Source organism: Ahaetulla prasina, chromosome 2, assembly GCF_028640845.1.
Source record: "Ahaetulla prasina isolate Xishuangbanna chromosome 2, ASM2864084v1, whole genome shotgun sequence".
Lineage (NCBI taxonomy): Eukaryota > Metazoa > Chordata > Lepidosauria > Squamata > Colubridae > Ahaetulla > Ahaetulla prasina.
Window position 1 is genome coordinate 6,064,472 of NC_080540.1, and position 19,328 is coordinate 6,083,799.

Genomic DNA, 19,328 nt, shown 5'->3' on the forward strand with positions numbered 1-19,328 from the left:
GTACAGGCAAATAAAAAACAGACAAGACAATATTTTATAAAATGCAAGATTAAAAAACTTATTATAATTTGCCTAAAAATTTAAAATATATAAAAACTAAAACCCCGTTTAAAATTAATAATAAAAACTATAAAATCCATAAAATTTAAGCCAGCCGCAATAAAAGATGTGTCTTCAGTTCAGACGGAATGTCCGAAGGTCAGGTATTTGGCGTAAACCCGGGGGAAGTCCATTCCAGAGTGTGGGAGCCCCCACAGAGAAGGACCTTCCCCTGGGGGCCGCCAGCCGACATTGCTTGGCGGACGGCACCCTGAGAAGTCTCTCTCTGTGAGAGCGTACGGGTCGGTGGGAGGCATATGGTAACAGCAGGCGGTCCCGTAAGTACCCAGGCCCTAAGCCATGGAGCGCTTTAAAGGTCATAACCAAATTTAAAGTGCACCCAGCCACAGGTAGCCAGTGCAGTCTGCAGGAGGGTGTTACATGGGAGGCGCACACCCTCTATCACCCGCGCAGCTGCATTCTGGACTAGCTGAAGCCTTCGAGTGCACCTCAAGGGGAGCCCCATGTAGAGAGCATTACAATAATCCAAGTGAGAGGTAACGAGTGCGTGAGTGACTGTGCACAAGCATCATATAAGCATCACACAAAATATTATATAGTATATAAACATATATATGAGGAAATATAAGGAGGTATAAGTGTTAAGTTCTGGAAGTAACGAGGCTGGAGACCAGGGTAGTGACAACAGCTCTTTAATATAGGGTGAACCCAGCAACAGGCTGGGGGAAAAACCTCTCCTTTTATACAGTTCTACTGGCGGCTTCGACCAATCAGCAACGTGCTGATTTCCCGCCCAAATATTTAAAGGTACATACAAGAATACATAACACTCCTCCCCTCCCAGAAAACACTTTGCCTCTATTTGCATTTTATTTACATGTTATTTTTCGACGTAGTCACGCAAATAACCTGGGCGTCTCCTAGTTCTTTCAGACCTGCGCGGTTCAGTCCTGGTGGTTTTGAGCTGTTCGGAGGGTCTGTTTTCCTCCCAGCTCTTTCTCTAGGCCATCGGGCCCTGGATTATTTGCAGATTCTTTTTCTTGGCCATCCGCCCTGGATTACTTTTTGTAATTTTCCTGTCGTTTCCTCGAACCTGATGGCGCCGCTGGACCTCCGGGACCTCAGCTAAGTCTTGCGCCTCCCGGTCATGGTCAGCTGTGGGTTCCAATAAGGAGGGGTCATAATTTGTTTCCTGTGGCTTAGTTTGTTCAGTTATTCGCTCCTTATCTGATCTATGTGGCGCCCATACTCGGTTGTCTTGTAATTCACCAAGTATGACTTTGGGCCGGTTGCTTTATTATTTGCCCTGAGCCAACTTGGGCCGTCCCGTAGTTGCGGGCCCACACCGTCGCCATGCCCAATTCCCTTGTTTTGTCTTCTTTTTGTAACCTCTGGTGTGTAATGGGACTCAAACGGTCAAGTGGGCACCGGAGTTTCCGTCCCATCAATAGTCGCTGGGCTTCTGCCTGTAGCAGTGCTTGGGGTTCTGTGCTGAACGGCCAGAAAGAAGTCTATCTTTGTTTGCCAGTCACCTGGCTTGAGCCTGACACGCCTCCTTAGCGCCCGGACGGAACGCCTGCAAGGCCATTCGACGCAGGGTGGAAAGGCGCAGAGAGGGCATGTCGGATGCCCTCCTCTGCCAAGTATTCTTCAACTGGGCTGCCGTGAATTGCGGCTGTCGGACACCAGAGTGTCAGGCAACCCGTGGGTTGCGAATAGGTGGCGAGGGCTGCGATTACTGCCTCGGCCGTAGTGGATTTCATGAGTATGACATCTGACCAGGACCTATGAAAACTAGAAGTCCAAAGAGCTTCCATTTTATGTGACCTTGCATTCCTCTGAAACTGCCGAGATCAAAATTTAATCCCCAAATGCTTCCAATTGAAATTCCACTCCAACTCTGCAGCCACCAAACGCATCCTAAAAAGAACAGAATTGGCCCTAATCAGAAATGAACTTCACACAAAAGATTCCTCCTAGATCAAATCAACAAAGATCTCCTCACACTTCACCTCAAACTCAGCAACAAGATGCACCCTGCACTTTGGGACAAATCCAAACAACTTGCCGTCTGGAGGCGAAACACAGACCACCCTCAAGACAGACACACACACCAACAAACTCTGAAGACTACAAGAACACCAGAAACAAACCCCTCCACCCTCACAGCCACATATGAAACAAACAGTGCATAACATCTCAGATAGGATCTTCACCAAAGCTGAAACCGATGTCCTTTCCAAACTTTGCAGTCACTCCCAAATACATCCCCACTGAAACCATTATATGCGGAGTTGAAACCAGCCTGACCAAAATCAACCCCGATGACGCTAACAAAATCAGACTCGAAATCACCAACATCCTCTGCAGCAGCAAGCCACCCAATAGCAACTTACCCAAGAGGAACAGACAGCACTACTTAACCTGAAAAAGACACCAGCATAATAATCCTACCAGCAGACAAGGGCAACGCCACGGTGGTTATGAACACATCTGACTACCAAACCAAATTAACCAACCTACTCCAAGACCCTGCATACAAGCCCCTAAAAACAGACCCCACCACCTACCTAGAAAACCACTAGATCCAAAATAAAAGCCTCCCCATCAGCGAAGAAATCCAACAAAGAATCATTCCCAGAGAAATCATCCAGATGCCCTAAGCTCTATGGCCTCCCAAGATACACAAAGAAGGAACCCCACTCAGACCCATAGTCAGCTCCATAGGCTCACCTCTACAAAACCTAGCCAAATTTCTGCCAAACAACTACAGCCCTGTGCAGAATCCATCACCTCACACGTAAAAAACTCATTCCAGTTCATAGAGATCATAAAGAAACAAAACTTACAGCCCAGCGACCTACTCGTGAGCTTTGATGTCATATCCCTCTTCACCCAAGTGCCAATCAAAGAAGCCTTGACAGCTATCCAAAACAAATATAACCCCCCCAAGCACATCCTAGATCTGACCAACCACTGCCTATCCAACACATACTTCATCTATAATGGACAAAAATACAAACAAATAGAAGGAGCACCCATGGGATCACCCCTCTCACCTGTCATTGCCAACCTCTACATGGAACACTTTGAAACCCAAGCTCTAGAAAAATCTGATCACAAACCCAAACTCTGGCTCAGATACGTAGATGACACCTTCATAATCTGGCCACACGGGAAAGAAAAACTTGACAACTTCCTCACACACCTCAATAGCCTACACCCCAAAATACAGTTCACCATGGAAACAGAAGTTAACAACCAACTTCCCTTCCTAGATGTCTTAGTCTACAGGAAACCCAATGGCTCCCTAGGACACACCATCTACCAGAAGAAAACACACACAAACCGCTATCTGCACGCACTCTCACACCACCACCCAGCACAGATCAACTCCGTAGCCAAGACACTCATCTCCAGAACAAAATGCTTAGCTGATGAACAACACCTAAAAACCGAACTACACACTCTCACTAACGTACTAACATCCAATGGATTCCAGAGAAATAAGATTACCAAACTAATCCAAAAAGAACCCCCCACTAAAATCCAAGACAGAGAACAAGAAAATGGCACAGCCCTCCTCCCATATATAAAAGGCACCACAGACAGAATCAGCAAGATCCTCCACAAACACAACATCAAGACAGCATTCTGCACAAACCGAAAAATATCCACCATCCTAAGAAACCCCAAAGACAAAATTGAGTTAGAAAATCAAGGAGTATATGAAATCCCATGCACCGCCTGCCCCACCACATACATTGGACAAACCAACAGAAGAATAAGTGCACGCATTGAAGAACACAAGAACTCATTCAAAAAAGAGGAACCAACTTCTTCCCTGGTCCAACACTTTAAAGTCACAGGACACGATATTGACTTTAAAAAGACCAGAACTATCGCCAAAACTGAACACTTTAACAACAGAATAATCAGAGAAGCCATCGAGATAGAAAAACGCCCACACAGCATGAACAAACGAGATGATACCTCCCGCCTACCAGCCATTTGGAAACCTGCCCTTATTGACAAACGTGTCCCTAACATGAGGAATGACACCAGACCCACACTCACGAGGTCCACACAGGATGTCACCACCACACATCCGCCCAGAAAGCAGACCCAAACCCACACTGATCATGAAGCACGATTAAGGACCAGAAGCCAGACCGCAGCTGCAACATTGGCCATTTCAAACCCCTCCAATCCATACATGCAGCAGACTGACACCCACTGTGAAGATGTGGCACGACCGCAAACACGAAGCTGGACAACAGCTGTGCAGCTCACCAGCTCAAATCCCCCTGCAGCTCAGACTAATCTGAGCACAACCAAGCCCCCACCCAAAGAGGACACCCCCCCATCCAATCAGAGCACCAAAAAAAACCCCATCCAATCACAGCACAGCCAAGCTCCCACCCAATCAGTTCAAACCCCCACTAGCAGTTAAAAGGAAGAAACAGCTGCGATCACACATTGCTCCCAGAAGCACGAAGCTGAAGCCTGAAGATGACGAATGAGACTTTGTCGAAACATCACCAAGACACTTCCAATTTTACGCGGGAGAAAACCCGAATAACCAAAGATCTACATACAAACACCCGCGAAAACCTCAGAAAACAAATATATATATATGAAGAAAAAAGAAAAACAATAAGACAGGAATGGCAGGCACATTTGTGCTCTTATGCACGCCCCTTATGGTCCTCTTAGGAATGGGGTGAGTTCAATAGTAGAAAGTTTTTGGTTAAAGCTTTTAGGATTATGAGAAGAGACCACAGAGTCAGGTAAAGTGTTCTAAGCACTGATGATTCTGTTACAGAAGTCATATTTTCTGCAATCTAGGTTAAAGCGGTTGACATTGAGTTTGAATCTATTGGTTGCTCTTGTATTATTGTATTATTTTCTTTGAAGATGTTTCGCTTCTCATCCAAGAAGCTTCTTCAGCTCTGACTGGATGGTGGGGACCAGAAGGATTGATATTCCTCGCAGACAGCTGGTCATAAATCCTTCCATTCCCCACCGTCCAGTCAGAATGGAAGAAGCTTTTTGGGATGAGAAGCGAAACATCTCCAAAGGGGGAAAAAAAACCAAGGAAGTCCAGTTGCCTCTTGAAAAAGCACCTTTGGAGGACACTGGATTGGGAAAAACCGCAATGACTGTAAATCTTTGAGAGGAGGATTCCAATGTTACAAAGCTTTTGCTATTTTGAGGCTTCCTTCTCAAGTTGAATTTCAGTCTGATCTCCCATTACAGGTAGCCCTCCACTTATAACCACAACCGGAGCCCAAAATTTAGGTTGCTGAGTGAGAAATTTGTTAAGTGAATCTTGTCCCATTTTACGACTTTTCTTACCGGTTGCAAAAGGGGAATCACATGAGTCCGGAACACTGCGACCGTCATAAATGCGAGTCATTTGCCAAGCGTCCGAATGTAAATCGTATGACCATGGGGATGCGGCAATGGTTGTAAGTTTGAAAAAGTCTTCCAACTCTTCCTAGCACGGTACAAGATAAACACTCCAATCTCAACTTTTTGTAGGAAGAGTTGGAAGTCAATGCTCCCTTTTTCAAATAAGTTTGAAAAAGTTGCTTTTTTTCAGTGCTGTTGTAACTGAACAGTCACTAAGTGAACAATTGTAAGTCGAGGACTACCTGTATATCAAACTGATTGTCAAACTGATAGCACAGTAAAAGAATATTATCATTTGCTTTTTTTCTCCCTGGGAGCAAAAAAGAGGCCTCTTTAAATAACTGGGCGCCTTTGATTGATGTTTCTGTTTCTTTGCAGAAGATGAAGCAAGAAGGTGGATTCTGATAAAAATCGGTTCGGGGAAAACTGAGACTACTTCCACATTCTGAATACCTGCCAGCTTCATATTTAATTCAAATCCAGCTCCTTTTAATCAAATCTACTGGGAACTAAGGGACACCTTTTCCACCCTCCACCTGTCCTTTTCTGCAAAAAGTTGAACATTTACTACCTACATTAAACAGTTGTACACAGATTTACCACCAAGTCCACATAAATAAAATGAACAGCAGGTGCATTGTCATTATTTGATTTATGGATGACCCATACAAGACTACAAGGGCTCTGACAAACTCTTCTATGACATCTCCAAAATTTTGTCTTCCTCCCATTCCCAGTCTATGAGTGAGACAGGTTTAAATAGTTCTTAGTTATATTTTCCCTTTTATTGTGACATATAGGTAGTCCTCGACTTACAACAGTTCGTTTAGAGAGTGGAGTAGAGTAGAGAATGGAATGGAATGGAATGGAATGGAATGGAATAGAATAGAATAGAATAGAATAGAATAGAATAGAATAGAATAGAATAGAATAGAATAGAATGAGCTGGAAGGGATCCAACCCCTTGCTCAGGCAGGAAACCCTACACCATTTCAGACAAATGGTTATCCAACATCTTCTTAAAAACTTCCAGTGTTGGAGCATTCACAACTTCTGGAGGCAAGTGGTTCCACTGATTAATTGTTTTGACTGTCAGGAAATTTCTCCTTAGTTTGGTTGCTTCTTGATTAAAAAGGTAAAGATAAAGGTTCCCCTCGCACATATGTGCTAATCGTTCCCGACTCTAGAGGGCAGTGCTCATCTCCATTTCAAAGCCAAAGAGCCAGCGCTGTCCGAAGACGTCTTCGTGGTCATGTGACAGGCATGACTAAATGCCAAAGGTGCACGGAACACTGTTACCTTCCCACCAAAGGTGGCCCCTATTTTTCTACTTGAATTTTTTATGTGCTTACGAACTGCTAAGTTGGCAGAAGCTGGGACAAGTAATGGGAGCTCACCCCGTTACGCGACACTAGGGATTCGAACCGCTGAACTGCCGACCTTTCGATCGAGAAGCTCAGCATCTTAGCCACTGAGCCACTGCGTTCCATGCTTCTTGATTAATTTCCACCTATTGCTTCTTGTCCTGCCCTCAGGTGCTTTGGAGAGTAGCTTGACTCCCTCTTCTTTGTGGCAGCCCCTGAGATATTGGAAGACTGCTATCATGTCTCCCCTAGTCTTTCTTTTCATTAAACTAGACATACCGAGTTCCTGCAACTTCTTCATATGTTTTATCCTCCAGTCCCCCCAAATCAGCTTTGTTGCTGTTCCCTGCACTCTTTGTAGAGTCTCCACATCTTTTTTGCTTCCTGACCTTTCGAAGTTACAATGGCACTGACATGACTGATTTTCATACCCAGAAACTTGACGCTGCTAACCACCTCCTCAGGTTTATCTTTAAGAAACTCAAATCAAATTTAAGTTTGAAATGTTGTTTGAAGTCAGAAGACTTGCAGATGTAACTGTGCAATGACATAACTCAGAAAGCAGGGAAAACAATGACATAACTCGAAAAGCAGGGCTTTTTGCTCTATGCAAATTCCAGTGTCTTGAAGGGACATAATAGAACAGGTAGAATTAGTGCAGAGGTGAAATCCAGCTGGTTCTGACAGGTTCTGGAGAACTGGTAGCGGAAATTTTGAGCAGTTCTGAGAACCGGCAGCAGAAATTTTGAGTAGTTCGGAGAACCGGCAAATACCACCTCTGGCTGGCCCCAGAGGGGGGTGGGAATGGAGATTTTGCAGTATCCTTCCCCTGCCACGCCCCCAAAGCCACGCCCACAGAACCGGTAGTAAAAAAGTTTGGATTTCACTACTGAATTAGTGGGACAATAGTAGAATCAGTAGGTTTGACTTGCTGTAGGTTTGACTTGCTGTAGGTTTGACTTGCTGTTTTGCTTCTGTAAGAATTGCTTTGCTAAGTGCTTTGCCTCTGCCATTTGTTTCTACCAGTGGTCTCACTTCTGTGTTATGTTTTTCTGTATCACTCGGTACCTGGTGGATATCTCAAGAAGTTGCTAAGCACCCACCCACCCACCTTCCTTGCTGCACTGCCAAAGGAAGGGATGGGCCAGGCGGCCAGAACTGGGTACTAAGCTGATGTCTCTGAGGGTATAAAAAGGACGCCATACTTTCCCCAAGGGGTGGCTATCTCCTCACATGCATTGTATCTGTATGTTCTGGATATAGTCCCACCCAGGGGTGAAATGCTCCCGGTTTGGACCGGATCGCCCGATCCAGTAGCGATGGCGGCAGGTGGTTCGGAGAACCGGTAGCAAAAATCCCTGCCGCCCCCCATGCCCATCTGTGCGATCATCAGAAGTGTTCTTTTTTTTACTTTTAAAAGCATTTTTTCTTCGCCTGAAAAAATGCTTTTAAAAGTAAAAAAAAGCCTCTGATGATTGCGCGGCGCAGCTGGGATCGTCAGAACCCTTCAAAAACCCTATTTTCCTCTGGTGATCCCAGTTGAGTTGCCTGATCGCCAGAACCTTTTAAAAGCATTTTTTTACAACCTCTTCAGCCGAAGAGGTTGTAGAAAAAATGCTTTTAAAAGTAAAAAAAAAAAAGATGGCCATGCCCACCCAGTCACATTCCCCCCCACCAAGCCACGCCCACAGAACCAGTAGTAACCAATTTTACATATCACCCCTGGTCCCACTCGGTATTTTGTTTTTGGCCATAAATAAAATCTGCTTCTTTTTTGCAAGCCTCGACTTGAGTCTCTCTTTTTGGCATTCTGGTGTCTCAAGTACATTTTGGGACCTTACAGTCTCTTCCAGATGTTAACCGCAAAGGCCTTTTCAAGTTGTTGTTTTTCTTTTTTTCTTTCACTGGGAATTTGAAGTAAGGGTTAAATCCTGCAAGTCTGGCTGCCTAGAGAAGCTGTTAAAAAGGGGGAGGGGGAGAAATGAGGGTCTACATGAGGTCACTTCCTGTGCTTTCTTTTTTTGGTGGGGGGGGGAGGAAAGTCAGTGGGAATTTGGTGGGGAAGGGGGGCTGTAGATTTAGGGGGAGGAGAACTGCAGGCAGTTCCAAAGAGGCTTGCCAGAGAAGTGTGCTGACTGACCTTGCTCTGCAAAATTTAAGATCTGCACTCAACGATAAACCCGCAGCCCCATCCAGGTCTGGCTTTTTTAAAAGGGTTGGGCTTTTGTTCCAAGCTGCAACTGGGAAACGCTTTCCAGATTTGAGATCAAGCAGAGTCCAGTTACAAAACGCTTCTTTCCTGAATCTGTGACAGGGGCAGATCGGAGATGAGGCAGGGTGGATCTGAGACAGAGGAGGGGGCGAGAGAGCTGGGCTGCAAAGGATCAAGCAAAGCAATCCAGGGATTCGGAGTCTGTAGAGATTCTCAGTCGTCCAGGTCATGGTTGTCTCAAAAGGTGCCTTTTCAAGAGGCAACTGGGCTTTCTGCTTTTTTTCTTTGAAGATGTTTCGCTTCTCCTCCAAGAAGCTTCTTCGGCTCTGACTGGATGGTGGGGAATGGAAGGATTTATATTCCTTGCAGACAACTGATTATTTGCATCCTTTTCGAGGGTGGTTGAAGCACTTGGAGGTTTATCTGTGTCCTCAGGGTCACCGGAGTGGTGCAAATGATTCCTGTAGTCTGCAATCCCTCTGGAAGTCCATTCCTACTCCCACATCATTCGAAGGGTGTTCATCAGAAGTGGTATTCAGCCGGTTCAGACGGGTTCGCCCGAACCGGTAGAATCCAAACCAGTAGCACCTGCCCCAGGTCTATGACATCCTAGTTAGGCACGTTTTTGAGGCCCGGCGCATGTGCGGAAGGCACACGTGAGAGCAAAGCTCATGCGCGGAAGGCTGGGTGTATGCGCGGAAGGCAGGCGCGCGCGCACAAAGCAAGCGTGCATGCACGAGGTAAACCTGTAGTAACATAATCTGAAACCCACCGCTGGTGTTCATTCCAAATTGGATAGTTAAAAAAGTAAAAGGTAGTTAGAGATTCTCAGTCATGGAACCAGGTCATGGTTGTCCCAAAGGTGCTTTTTCAGGAGGCAACTGGACTTTCTGTTTTTTTTGTTGAAGATGTTTTGCTTCTCATCTAAGTAGCTTCTTCAGCTCTGGCTGGATGGTGGGGAATGGAAGGATTTATATTCCTCGAACGGATTTCCAGAAGAACTGCAGACTACAGGAACCATTAGCATTACTCAGAGTGACCCTGAGGACACAGACAAACCTCCAAGGGCTTCAACAACTCTGTAAAAGGATGCAAATGACCAGCTGTCTGCAAGAAATATTCCCCACCATCCAGTCAGAGCTGAAGGAGCTTCTTGGATGAGAAGCAAAAGAAGCCTTCGAAGAAAAACAAGGAAGTCCAGTTGCCTGCCTGAAAAAAAACATCTTTGGGACAATCCAGATATTATTCTTTGACTGTCTCTTCCTGGTCACCCGGAGGTTGGCCTCCTAAAACTGGTAGCTCTGATCTACCAGGTAGCTGAGAGACCTAGAAATAAATTCGACCATTTGTTTCCATTTTTAAGAGATGGTCAGTCTCAAGGAAGAGATGTGTTCAGTGGCTGCAGAGATGAACAGGTGCTATAGGCATCTTAGTGCCAGGTATATGCTTTGGAGCAGTTTCTCAATCTTGACAAATCGAAGAGGGTTGGACTTCAACTCCCAGAATTCCCCCACCAGTATGGAGCGTTGAGGTCCACTTGCATGCAGGCTGGAGAGCTCTGGGAGTTGAAGTCCACCCATCTTAAAGCTGCCAGGGTTAGGAAATGCTGCTTCAGTGGCATCCTGCTCCGTACATCCAGCATTGTATTAGGTGTTAATTAACCTTAATAGAATAGAATAGAATTTATTGGCCAAGTGTGATTGGACACACAAGGAATTTGTCTTGGTGCATATGCTCTCAGTGTACATAAAAGAAAAGATACGTTCATCAAGGTACAACATTTACAACACAATTGATGGTCAATATATCAATATAAATTGAAATAGCCTGAATGTAGTTTTTTAAATTGGGATTTTTTAAAAAAAGGGATTTAAATGAGGTTTTAAATTTGTATTTAAAAGTTAGAGCATCAATTGAATTTAACTATCTATTCTTTAGCTGTTTTTTATCTATTATATGTTTCTGTTGTTTTTTGTCTGTGAACCGCCCTGAGTCCTTCGGGAGATGGGCGGTATACAAATATAATAAATAATAATAATAATAATAATAAATCATAAGGATTGCCAGCAACAAGCTACAGTCATACAGTCATAAGTGGAAAGAGATTGGTGATGGGAACTATGAGACGATTAATAGTAGTGCAGATTCAGTAAATAGTCTGACAGTGTTGAGGGAATTATTTGTTTAGCAGAGTGATGGCCTTTGGTAAAAAACTGTTCTTGTGTCTAGTTGTTCTGGTGTGCAGTGCTCTATAGCGTCGTTTTGAGGGTAGGAGTTGAAACAGTTTATGTCCAGGATGCGAGGGATCTGCAAATATTTTAAATAAGGTTAATTAATAAGGTTGATTAGCCTTAACGAAATGCTCTGCCTTCTATAGCTGTCTTATGCAATGCAATTGGCCATAGTTGTTTACTAATTAACCTTTAAAGTTAAGGTTTGGACAGTTTTGCACTCGTGCCAGAAGTATCGAGGCGCTTCTGGATTGAAAGGATTAGCCGGTGACAGTTAATCACCGTTCCCTGGAGATGTCCAGTTGCCGGATGTGTGTGTGTGGCTCCTTTCATGTCCATGGCAGGAGTTAGACAAGAGCTCAGCCCTGCCCCATGGCAGTTTTCAGGTCTTGAATGCGGGCTTGCTAAACTCCTGCCCAGCATTCTATCCACTTGAGCCACTGTGCTCCTATCCAGACAGTTATAGTTTACCCCAGGGGTACTCAACCTTTTTATACCTACCGCCCACTTTTCTATCTCTGTTAGTAGTAAAATTTTCTAACCACCCACCGGTTCCACAGTAATGGTGATTTATAAAGTGTATCATCGTCTGCGCATGCCTCTCACGCATCGTGGATTGGGTTGGGGGTGGGGGGCGCCGGCTACCAGCTCTGCTTGACTGTTACACCTGGGTGGTGTGGGGGGAGATGCGTGAGCTATTCTGGGACGAGGCTCTTTTGTTTGCGGTCGCACTATAGCGCCATTTAGTTTCACGTACGTAACGTGAACTAAGCTTATGCGCGGGCGATACAAATAGTACACTTTCAGAAATTTAAATTGTCACGGGGAATTTTATGAAAACCTAATGAAAATGTTTTTAAATAATGCTATTACATTTTTTTAAAAAGTCAATTAAATTTAAAAAAGGGAAAGTGCTTCAGTATCGGACAAAACCCCTACCGCCCACCATGAAAGCTGGAACGCCCATTAGTGGGCAGTAGGGACCAGGTTGACTACCATTGGTTTAAACCATAGTTAAGCAAACTGGTTTAGCACAAAGGTAGGTAAGTTTTATTATCCAGTAAACCAGTGGTGGGTTGCTACCGGTTCTACCCGGATCGGCGAACCAGCAGCGACGGGGGCGACAGGAGGCTCTGCCTACATGCGCAGAAGTATTGTGCAAGAGCGCGCGCTTGAGCGAACCGGTAGTGACGGGATTTGCAACCACTATTGCAGTAAACCATAATTAAGCAAACTGGTTTAGCACAAAGATAGGTAAGTTTTATTATCCAGTAAACCATAGTTAAGCAAACTGGTTTAGCCCAAAGATAGGTCATTTTTATTCCTCCAGTAGTTGTTGAATTACAACTCCTGGAATTCATAGGAAACGGGGCTAGAGGTGTGGGGATGCTAAGAGGAGTAATTCAGCGATATCTGGAGCATTGTGGATGTTAAAGATGTGTGGATCTCTACTAGGAATAATTATGGATTGTACAGCTATAGAGACTAAATTGATTTTGAACTTAATAACAGCCGCAAGACTTTTGAATGCTCAATATTGGAAGAAAGAAGAATTACCTACAATTGAAGAATGGACACTCAAAGTATCAAATCTGGCAGAAATGGCAAAAATTTCTGCTTACTTGAAAGACTATACACAAGAAAAATATATTTTAGAATGGAAAATGTGGATTGATTATATTCAAAATAAGTATCAGATAAAAAAATATCGAATAGCATATGAGTAAATTTAGGAAATATTTTGTATTAGATATATTTCTGAAGGAGAGGGGAATTGAGAGTGTGATTATGTGTGGAGTGACTAGAGATTATAATTTAGGAATTATTTTGGATTATGATTGTTAGTTTTGATACCCTGCATTTTGTTCTGGGAAGTCGGGGTGGGGGGTAAGGGGGAGGGGAATTGGGGGGTTGAGGGTAGAGATGGAGTGATGGTTAATGTACAGGGATTATTGAAGATGTATAAATATAATTAATGTAGGGTCGGGTCTGCCCAGTTACCATTTTAGAACAGTGGGGAGGGAGAAAAGAGTAGGAGGTAGGAAAGAGGAGAAGAGGAAGGAAGAGGGGTAGAAGAGGGAGAAGGAAGGTGTAGGGTGGAGGGAGGAGAGGATGTAGATAAGAGAAGGAGAGGAAGATCTGGAAAGTAAAAGAAGGTAGAAGAGGGAAGAGTGTTAAAAAGGCGGGTGGTGACTGGGCAAGCCTGACTAATTGTATATAACTGTACATTGGATGAGCTGTTTGATATGATTGTAAAAATAAAACTTTTTTATGAAAAGATGTGTGGATTTCAAGTGCCAGAATTCCCCAGCCAGAAGTCTACATATCTTAACGTTATCGCAGTTGAGAAGCACACTGATCTGGAAGAATTTAGATGACTCTGAATCATGCCAGTCAGCGTGTCGGCTGAGGAATTCTGGGAGTTGAAGTCCGCATATCTTAAAGTTGCGAAGGTTGAGAAACATGGGCCTAGTAGTTGAGAATAGTCGCCTAACATCTACCTTTGTCTCGAATGATTAATATGTCTCCTCTCTTCCCCCTCCATCCACAGGAGGACTGTGTGGGGAGAGAAAAATCGATGGAAGCAGGTGGGACCTCTCTGGAAGTTCAGCCCAAAGAGACAGAAGCACCCCCAAGGATTCCAGATGACTCAGAAAGACAGCGGGAGAGGAAAATGGCTGCGGCCAAAAAGCTGAGGAATGCATCCATCGCCAGCAAAGATGTTGGCCAGGTGATCCCAGCTGAGTCACAAACAGCGCGGGAGAGGAGACAGAATGAATGCCACACGTGTGGGAAAAGTTTTTGTTCCAAATCCCGCCTCAAAATCCACCAGAGGATCCACACGGAGAGACGGCCCTATCAATGCCAGGAGTGCGGCAAGGGCTTCCGGCAGAGCGGCCACCTATCCCAGCACCAAAGGATGCACACCGGAGAGAGGCGCTACAAATGTTTGGAGTGTGGGAAAAGTTTTAGCCAGAGCACCTATTTCATCTTGCACAAGATCACCCACACGGGAGAAAAACCTTTCACTTGTCCGGAGTGCGGGAAGAGTTTCAGCCACAGCCGGAAGCTGACTATACATCGCGCCATCCACACGGGCAAGAAGCCGTACCGATGTCCGGACTGTGGGCAGAGTTTCAGCCAAAGCACCCACCTGACTTCCCATCAGAGTATCCACACCGGAGAGAAGCCGTATCGGTGTACCGAGTGCGGGAAGTGCTTCAATCAGAGCACTCATTTGACTCTACACCGGCGGATCCACACGGGAGAAAAACCCTATCGGTGTCTCGAATGCGGGAAGTGTTTCAGCCAGAGCCCGCACTTAACTTTACACCAGAGAATCCACACCGAGGAGAAAATCTATAAGTGCTCTGAGTGTGGGAAGGGATTCCATCGGAGCGATCACCTGACCTCGCATCAGAGGAGTCACACGGGGGAGAAACCGTATCGCTGCTCCGAATGCGGGAAGAGTTTCAGCCGAAGTTCGATCCTGCATAAACATCAGAGAATCCACAAAGAGGGAGAAACATCGGTCTGAATTTTTCTCGACGCTGAACTCGATGGGCAGAACTTTTGAGGGTCTCTGGTCTTTTGAGGTTTTGAAGATTGCTTGACAGCTTGTGGTCTGGTGCCTAGCTAACCTTTAGGGTTAGGGGTCTCCAAACATGGCGACTGTAAGACTTATGGTCTTCAACTCCCAGAATTCCTTAGCCTGCCATGGGAATTCTGGGAATTGAAGTCCACAACTCTTAAAGGTGCTTCCCCCCCCCCCCCCCGAGGCAACTGGACTTCCTTGTTTTTCTTTGAAGAGCTTTCGCTTCTCATCCAAGAAGCTCCCAAGAAGCTCTGACTGGATGGTGGGGAATAGAAAGGTTTATATTTCTTGCAGACAGCTGGTCATTTGCATTCGTTTAGTGAATCGTTAAGGCCACCTGGAAGTTTATCTGTGTTGTCAAGGTCACCTGAGTGGTGCAAATGGGTGTTGCTCCTTGTTGGAACGGCTGAAAGGACTGTGTTGTAGACTGGAGAGAGATGTATGTTGTATCCCCCGTTTAGAGGGCTGTTCAATTCAGATATAGATGGCCTTTTTCAAACCAGCGGTCCTCTTGGACCAAAACATGGACTTTATTGTTTTCAAAAGCCTTTGTCTTTTAAATGCAGATGGGCTGCTAAATCTAGTCCTGATGGGTTTATTCCAGCGGTGAAATCCAAATTTTTTTTCTACCGGTTCTGTGAGCGTGGCTTGATGGGCAGGGGAAGGATACTGCAAAATCTCCATTCCCACCCCACACTCTGGCCAGCCAGAGGTGGTATTTGCCGGTTCTCCGAACTACTCAAAATTTCCGCTACCTGTTCTCCAGAACCTGCTGGATTTCAGTCTGTGCCATCCGGTCAGAGCTGAAGAAGCTTCTTCAAAAGAGAAGTGAAACTTCTTCAAAAGAAAAACCAGAAAGTCCAGTTGCCTCTGGAAAAAACAAGCACCTTTGGGACAACCATGACCTGGAGGACTGAGCATCTCCACAGATACAAGTCTTAAAGTTGCCACGTTTGGCCGCCCCTGCTTTAGTCAGTAGATGAAACTTGGGGGTGTTGTGGAAATGTTACTTCATAATAAGGATGCGTGAAGTATGATGAACGTGCATAAATTGCAGCAAAATATGAATTAAATGTGGAAATAAGGTGAGGACTAGAAATTGTAATAAAGCAGTTTGGAAAAATTCCAGTGTTTTTTCCTTGGTTATCAACTGGTGGCATCATCTCCAGTAATCAATCTACCAAATTTCCCCAAAATAAACCGGGTCTTATATTAATTTTTGCTCCAAAAGACGCATTAGGACTTATTTTCCAGTTAGATCTTATTTTGGGGGAAAATAGAGTAAATGCATCTATCTGGCTGATAATCTTAACGGGGTTATTTCTGGGGTAGGGCTTATATTACGAGCATCCTGAAAAATGTCCAGTTAGGTCTTATTTTCAGGGAAACGCTGTAATACTTGGTGCTTTTTGGACTTGCCCACTATAAGATGTATGGACTTCAACTCCCAGAATTCCCCAGGCTGGCGAGGAAATTCTGGGAGTTGAAGTCTAAAACATCTTTTGCCAAGTTAGTCTATACCAGTGGTAGTCAACCTGGTCCCTACCGCCCACTAGTGGCTGTTCCAGCTTTCATGGTGAGCGGTAGGGGTTTTGTCCGATACTGAAGCACTTTCCTTTTTTTAAATTTAATTGACTTTTTAAAAAAATTTCATAGCATTATTTTAAAAGATTTTCATTAAGTTTTCATAAAATTCTCCATGACAATTTAAATTTCTGAAAATATACTATTTGTATCGCCAGCGCATAAGTTTAGTTCACGTTACTTAAGTGAAACTAATTGGCGCTATAGTGCGACCACAAACAAAAGAGCCTCGTCCCAGAATAGCTCGCGCATCCCCCCCCCATCACCCAGCTGTAACAGACAAGCAGAGCTGGTAGCCGGCGCCCCCCTCCCCAAACCCAATCCACGATGCGTGAGAGGCATGCGCAGATGACGATACACAGTGCATTACTGTGGAACCGATGGGCGGTTAAAAATTTTTACTACTAACAGAGATACGAAAGTGGGCGGTAGGTATAAAAAGGTTGACTACCCCTGGTCTATACTAACTGCATCATGTGGACTGTTTAGGGAACTTACTAGTTTAGGAAGCAACTCAAACTGGAATGAATACTGAAAAGAACTACCGTATATACTCGAGTATAAGCCGAGTTTTTCAGCACGTTTTTTGTGCTGAAAAACGTCCCCTCGGCTTATACTGAGTCTCTTCGGAACCCCGCACAGGAGGGGTACCGAACGGACTCCCATGGAGGGACGGGAGCGGCCCGCCGAGGTCTCGCGGGATTTGTCGCCCAGGCCGCCCCCATTCCCGTGTCTGGTGGGCGGACGGCGCAAACTTGGCGGACTGTGCATTGGCGCGGGGAAGCCCTGGTGGTGCAGGGAGAGGGCTGGGCAGGGGAGCCGCCAGCCTTCTCGGCTGAGGGAGGAGGTTTCCCGACCGCGCCGCCGCCGCCGCGAGAGCCACCCCAAAGGCCAGAAGAAAAGGTCATTCCATCGGAGTAATGGAGCGGCCTTCCTCTCGCTTACCATGCCCGTGAGCTGCAACCCGCCGCCGCCGCCTCCTTCCTCAGCCTCCCGGGCTCGCGCTCTAGCAGCCGCCAAGCTCAGGCCGGACTCGCAGCTCCCCATCAGCACTGCACGGCGCGATTCGGGCAGGAGGAGTCGGGCTCGCTCTGTGGCGGTGGCGCCCGCCGCCGCCGCCGCCGCCGCCACGCCACGGAGCGAGACCGACCTCCTGCCCGAATCGCGCCGTGCGAGTGCTGATGGGGAGCTGCCGAGTCCGCCTGAGCTTGGCGGCTGCTAGAGCGCGAGCCCCGGGAGGCTGAGGAAGGAGCGGCGGCGGCGGGGTTGCAGCCCAGCCGGCTCGCACAGCATGGGTAAGGCAGCTCCCCATCAGCACTCGCACGGCGCGATTCGGGCAGGAGGAGTCGGGCTCGCTCTGTGGCGGTGGCGCCCGCCGCGCCGCCGCCGCCGCCACGGCCACGGAGCGAGACCGACTCCTCCTGCCCGAATCGCGCCGTGCGAGTGCTGATGGGGAGCTGCCGAGTCCGCCTGAGCTTGGCGGCTGCTAGAGCGCGAGCCCCGGAGGCTGAGGAAGGAGCGGCGGCGGGGTTGCAGCCCAGCCGGCTCGCACAGCATGGGTAAGGCAGCTCCCCATCAGCACTCGCACGGCGCGATTCGGGCAGGAGGAGTCGGGCTCGCTCTGTGGCGGTGGCGCCTCCGCCGCCGCCGCCGCCGCCGCCGCCGCCACGGCCACGGAGCGAGACCGACTCCTCCTGCCCGAATCGCGCCGTGCGAGTGCTGATGGGGAGCTGCCGAGTCCGGCCTGAGCTTGGCGGCTGCTAGAGCGCGAGCCCCGGGAGGCTGAGGAAGGAGCGGCGGCGGCAGGGTTGCAGCCCAGCCGGGCTCGCACAGCATGGGTAAGGCGGGAGAGGAAGGAGCCTTCGCTCCATTACTCCGATGGAATGACCTTTTCTTCTGGCCTTTGGGGTGGCTCTCGCGGCGGCGAGTTCGCGCGGTCGGGGAAACCCTCCCTCCCTCAGCCGAGAAGGACTGCACCGCCAGGGCTTCCCCGCGCCAATGCATAGCCTGGCGGGAGTTACTGCAGCTCACCTGCTCCCGCCCCAACTGGTGGTGTTAGCAGCAGCTGCCGCTTAGCAAAAGGTCGCCGCCCAAAACTCCTCGCCTTCTCCTGGGAAGGGCTGATGGCTAGCCGGGAAGGGTTGAATAAGCAAGCCAACCTCCCTCCTCCTTCTCCTCCGTGCTTCACCGTGCTGGGCGACCTGGAGCAGCTGCTCTTCAGCCAGATGCTCGTGAGTCAGCCTGCCCCTTCCTTCCCGTGGAAGAGAGAGAGAGAGAGAGAAAGGAGGCCGCCTCCCTTCTTTCATTCTTTCTTCTCCTCCGTGCTTCACCGTGCTGGGCGACCTGGAGCAGCTGCTCTTCAGCCAGATGCTCGTGAGTCAGCCTGCCCCTTCCTTCCCGTGGGGGTCTGCCTTGCTGGTGAAGGTTATTGGGGCTTTTGAGCAAGGGAGGAGGAACGCGAGCACCGCCTTCGCTGGCATTCCGGGATTTCCTTTGTTTAGAGCTGGGAATCCTCCTTCCCTTTTGCACTCCCTCCTCCCTCCTCTCTCTCTCTCTCTCTCACACACACACACACACACACACAGACTTCTAAAGTCGATTGGCACAATGCTAAGCAAACACAGCAGTGGGTCAAGGGTGAAGGGCTAGGAACCTGGCAGGTGAAAGGTTGAGCGACATGAAAGGCAAAGACCACAATTGTTTTAAGAAAGAAGCTTTAGCAGGAGGGGGATGGAGGGTGTTTTAAGTTTTGGCAAACAGCCAGGCCAACTGTATTGGAGAAGGTCACACAACTGGCCTTAACATTTTAGCTGCTGTCTTTTTCCTCACACTTGGGTTTAATGATATTAGAGATCCTTATTGCCCTG

At 47.1% G+C, this 19,328-nt stretch overlaps 1 protein-coding gene across 3 annotated transcripts; it reads left to right on the forward strand.

Moving 5' to 3' along the window:
- Positions 1-8,920: 8,920 nt before the first annotated feature.
- Positions 8,921-16,645, forward strand: LOC131192791 (zinc finger protein 239-like). Of its 3 annotated transcripts, none has more exons than XM_058172311.1 (2): positions 8,921-9,035; positions 13,834-16,644. In XM_058172311.1, exon 2 carries the CDS (start codon positions 13,861-13,863, stop codon positions 14,818-14,820), a length of 960 nt encoding a protein of 319 aa, XP_058028294.1. In that variant the 5' UTR covers positions 8,921-9,035; positions 13,834-13,860; the 3' UTR covers positions 14,821-16,644. The 3 variants fall into 3 exon arrangements, with proteins under 3 accessions (XP_058028294.1, XP_058028293.1, XP_058028295.1); XM_058172310.1 differs by having other exon boundaries at positions 8,936-9,791; positions 13,834-16,645; XM_058172312.1 differs by having other exon boundaries at positions 8,936-10,823.
- The last annotated feature ends 2,683 nt before the right edge of the window (positions 16,646-19,328 follow it).